Genomic DNA, 4,466 nt, shown 5'->3' with positions numbered 1-4,466 from the left:
TATATACACGACGGGCTTCTTCCAGTTTCCGTCTACCAAATTCATTGACATGTTTCGAGCGGTCCAGGGCTGTAGTAAAAGATATTTGTCCAAGGTGCCGCGCAGTGTGACTGAATCCAAGACCGGATGATTGGGAATCAAGTTTCTTAACCCCACAGTCATGCCTTAACAAACCCTCCACAATTTAACATCACCCTCCCCACCCACTCATTGTCTTGGGCAAGACATTACACTACATCCTTCAGTAAGTCTCCAACTCAGAAGTTCTAGAGTTTTTTTTGGGGGGGAAGGGAGCAGTATGGAGTAACCCCTTAATTACCAGTACTCCCAGGTTCACTTTAGGCCAGAGGGGTGATATCCTGAAGGGCCTTAATCTTGTGTTAAATAGCAAATGGTTCTGTGACTTGATTCGTAGGTGTTACACGACCCTTATTTTGATACAACTACCTGGTCCTTCAGTGGTAGCCCTAACACAAGATCCAGCTAGTTTAACAGCACAACCTTGTTTTGGGGTCCTTTTAGCGGAATCTATCCTGTTGCAAGAATTTTGTTTCCAGGAACCCACCCACTCGGCCTCGCTTCTTCCCTGCCCTCGTCTGTTTTAGTTTTCTTTTTCTTTTTTTTTCTTCTTGGCATTTAGACGTTGACCTGAAGATTCCCGATATCTCTCACAACTCACCTCGCCTCACGGCACACTAACTTATCTTATTTTACGAATTTTATTAAACTGTTTCTATCGCTCAACCATATCTTCCAACTGACTGATCACTGAACTCGCAGTCTGTTTCTTTTTATAATGTAGCAACACTGCTGCTGCTGCTACTACCACTACTACTGCTATATTTTTATCTGTTGAGGTTTTGTTCAAAACCAATAAAAAGCTAATCTCAAGTGTAAGAGAAGACAAATAAAACATGACACTTCATCAGATCGTCACCTTGTAAAACCGAAAGATTTCTCCTTCAAATGTTTTGTAAACTGTCTGAAGAAAATCAGCCAAGACATGTTATACGTTCTAAAATGAAGGTCAACCATTTTAAGTGAATGTGTCGTACGACAGATTGCTTCTAATCTATCCTATTAGTGAGCGTCAATCATAATTAACGATTGTAATTTAAAGCTGCACAACTTCCATACCTACAGGAATTGCTGAACATCGTACAGCCATCTTTCCCACACTACGCTACTTAGTTTCAGAATTCAACCGACATTTTTTCCCTTTCTTTCTCCTGCTCTCACTCGCTCTCTCTCTCTCTCTCTCTCTCTCTCTCTCTCTCTCTCTCTCTCTCTCTCTCTCTCTCTCTCTCTCTCTCTCTCTCTCTCTCTCTCTCTCTCTCTCTCTCTCTCTCTCTCGCTGTCTATCGTTATCTCTTGCTCTCTTGTTTGATGTGTCCACATAAGACTTCATCTTAAACTTAGAGTTTAACTACGTTTCTTCTACATCTTGCGTTTCTACGAAATGGTTATTTATTTGGCTGCATCAAAGATCGAGAAATGGGCAACTTTCATTCAAATTCTTCTGTGTAATGAATACTTACTAACAAGAAACTTTCTTTTTCCTTCTGCCTCGTCCTCTACTTCTGTCACTACAGCGTTATCTCTAACAACATAACCCAATGTGCTCTTTCATATTTTTCAAAGTTGCTAGTGTGTTATATGAGGAAAACTCAGTTGCCAAGTGTATTATTTCTAGAAGATTTAGCAACTACAGACTATATACACCTGTTTTTTTTTTCGTTGTTATTGTCTCTTTTTATTGCACTTGTTTTTCCTTCAACAAACAAAACTCGTCTTCACATTCTTTTCCTTTTTTTCTCTTTTATCGTCGTCGCCGTCATCGTTTCCAGTATGAAGTGGACGATCCCGATATTGGTAACAACTCAGTCCATACTTTCAAGCAGTTTGGGAATATTCGGATTAGTGATGGCCTAAAGAAGTTGATGTCGCGTGACCCCGTCACTAACAAGACACGTCAGCCATTTATTGTGAATAGCAACGGTTCTGTGATTACCAATATGTTCTTTCAGGCGAACATGCATGGTTCCTTCGTGTTGCCTGTCCTAGTCACGGACAGCCGACATAACTCAGACATCGCTAACTTAACGGTGAGTAGTCTTTTTCTCTATCTCTCTCCACTCTTTCTTTCCCTCCCCTCCTCTCTCTCTCTCTCTCTCTCTCTATCTCTCTCTCTCTCTCTCTCTCTCTCTCTCTTTATATATATATATATATATATATATATATATATATATATATATATATATCGTTGCTATTATGTTAAACTGTCGTATGTCCAAATTTGGCCAAATGCGTTTTTTTTCTCAATATTTAGTTTTGGTTGCATTAGTCGATTCTTTTGGCCAAACTATCGTATCTCCGGCTGCTTCAGATGCCAAGATATCAAACATTGTCAAAGTGTAGTACAATGAATTTGTTATAGAATGGTAAAACTATTTTTCCGTTTTCTGAAAAAGAACGACATTTTGGACTTACGACACTTTTGCATAATAGCAACGATCGACATATATATATATATATGTCCCTGCCGTAAGGCTTCACTTCCACACACGCCGGCTTAATTTAATTCATCCTTAGTCGAAAGAGTTTTTACCGAAAAATAATATGAGCTATTTGAAAAACTAATGGAGGACATCGTTTCGTTGATTCGACCGGAAAAATCGTCTGTCACCATGAATATAACTCTGCGCGTGAGAGGTTCGAATCGTATCAACCGAGAAGATAGATCTTTAAAAAATAATAAAACAGCAAACAATGTAAATTAGAATCTGCAGAGCAGGTAACAATATACTGTGCGGTATTTCATTACGTCTGTCTACATTCTGTATTAAAATACCGCCGAGAGCAACTTTGAAATTTCATGTTTACGGAGTCGATAAAATAAAATATCAGCGATATTCTGGATTCGTACGGTACCCTTACCCATAAAACTCTCAGGGCATCGTGTATCCATGTTAGAAATCAATATCTTTATAATCATACGTTTTATTAGCAATAATCTCTCTCATCATTATTTATATTTTTTTCACTTTCCGTTTTCTGACTCGATGAAGGCAACGTATAGAGAATATAGGCAACTCCAAAAGGTTCATTACACAACTGTAGTTTATAGGCTTCTTTCATGTGTCCACTACAAAAGAGAAGCTTTGATTTCCAGTCGATGTAGCCATGGCAAATTCATTGCAATCTGTTCATGGTCTGTTTTATATATTTTTTTGTTTTGTTTTGTTTTCGGGGGGTGTTTTTGTTTTGTTTGTTTCTTTTTAAGGGTGTTAAAAAGATTTATTCAGATTATGGGATTCGACCAACTGCTAATGAGACACAGTCTCCAAATTTTTGCTTCCTGATTCTTAGATACGCTGGTTACATTTGACTGTGTAGATCGACCGCTGGGATTTAAATATATGGTTATTGTGGCAGTCTATTTCCTTTGATGTAATCGCAACACAATCATCATCGTCATCAACATATCATCATCAGCATCATCATCATCGTCACCATCATCATTATCATCCTTATCAACAGTTGCAGCATCAACATCATTTTGTCAACGTTATTTTAATATTGTTGTGACTTCTGTCTTTCTAACACCGGTAAGAATTAGATTAATACAGTCGACTACAACTAACGCGACCCTTTAAACTAACCAGTTACATTTAATAGATAGACAGATAGATAGATAGATAGATAAACAGACAGACAGACAGACAGACAGACAGGCAGGCAGGCAGGCAGGCAGGCAGGCAGGCAGGCAGGCAGGCAGGCAGTCAGGCAGGCAGAGAAGGCAGGCAGGCAGGCAGGCAGACGGACGGACATACGGGCAGACAGACATACACACGCACGTACATGCATGGATGTATAGATAGATAGATAGATAGATAGATAGATAGATAGATAGATAGATAGATAGATAAACAGAATTAAAGTGTAGCTGGATTTACAGCAACCAGGTCCGCTCTGACCCTTGCTGGTAGAACCTGCCAAGAGCCCGGTGTGGGTCAAATGGCTGAAGATGGCCCTTTGATTAAAGCATGGGATTCAGAGGAGCACTGACTCCTAGACGTATGTCCTACAGACACACTGATGCGTTGACCCTGAGGATAAATGAATCAGTCCCCCATTTAAGGGTTGAGATGGCCCTGTCCCTAACGGGTAAGCTCAGGAGAGCGGGAGAACTAAACGTAAGCCAACAGAAGGGTATTGGAAACCGATAAAAACGAAGCATAAATCTTCAGACATACATTTTGGTCCGTCGTGGTCACTATATGTAAAACAGACATGGCGCACGAATAGGGAGAGACATAAAGTCATCTGACTAGAACAATCGAAACTTTTGATTGGTCCATTTTAAAACTTTTCTCTTACTTGTCCAACGGAATCTTTTTCCGAAATTGGACCAGATTTTAGCTTGGGTATTTTGTGTGTGAACCAGTTAAAACTCTCTCTCCCTT

At 39.6% G+C, this 4,466-nt stretch overlaps 1 protein-coding gene across 1 annotated transcript in view; it reads left to right on the top strand.

Moving 5' to 3' along the window:
- The window catches only part of LOC106869633 (cadherin-23), a 76,589-nt gene extending 73,201 nt beyond the window's left edge, over window positions 1-3,388 (top strand). Inside the window, exons 18-19 of the mRNA XM_014915448.2 lie at window positions 1,848-2,105; window positions 3,284-3,388. Of these exons, the coding sequence (XP_014770934.2) occupies window positions 1,848-2,105; window positions 3,284-3,388 (363 nt within the window). The remainder of the gene's footprint in view (window positions 1-1,847; window positions 2,106-3,283) is intronic.
- Window positions 3,389-4,466: the final 1,078 nt, after the last annotated feature.

The sequence above is a fragment of the Octopus bimaculoides genome, chromosome 22 (assembly GCF_001194135.2).
Source record: "Octopus bimaculoides isolate UCB-OBI-ISO-001 chromosome 22, ASM119413v2, whole genome shotgun sequence".
Taxonomy (NCBI): domain Eukaryota; kingdom Metazoa; phylum Mollusca; class Cephalopoda; order Octopoda; family Octopodidae; genus Octopus; species Octopus bimaculoides.
The sequence above is the reverse complement of the archived record's forward strand: the minus strand, read 5'-3'. Positions and strand labels throughout refer to the sequence as shown.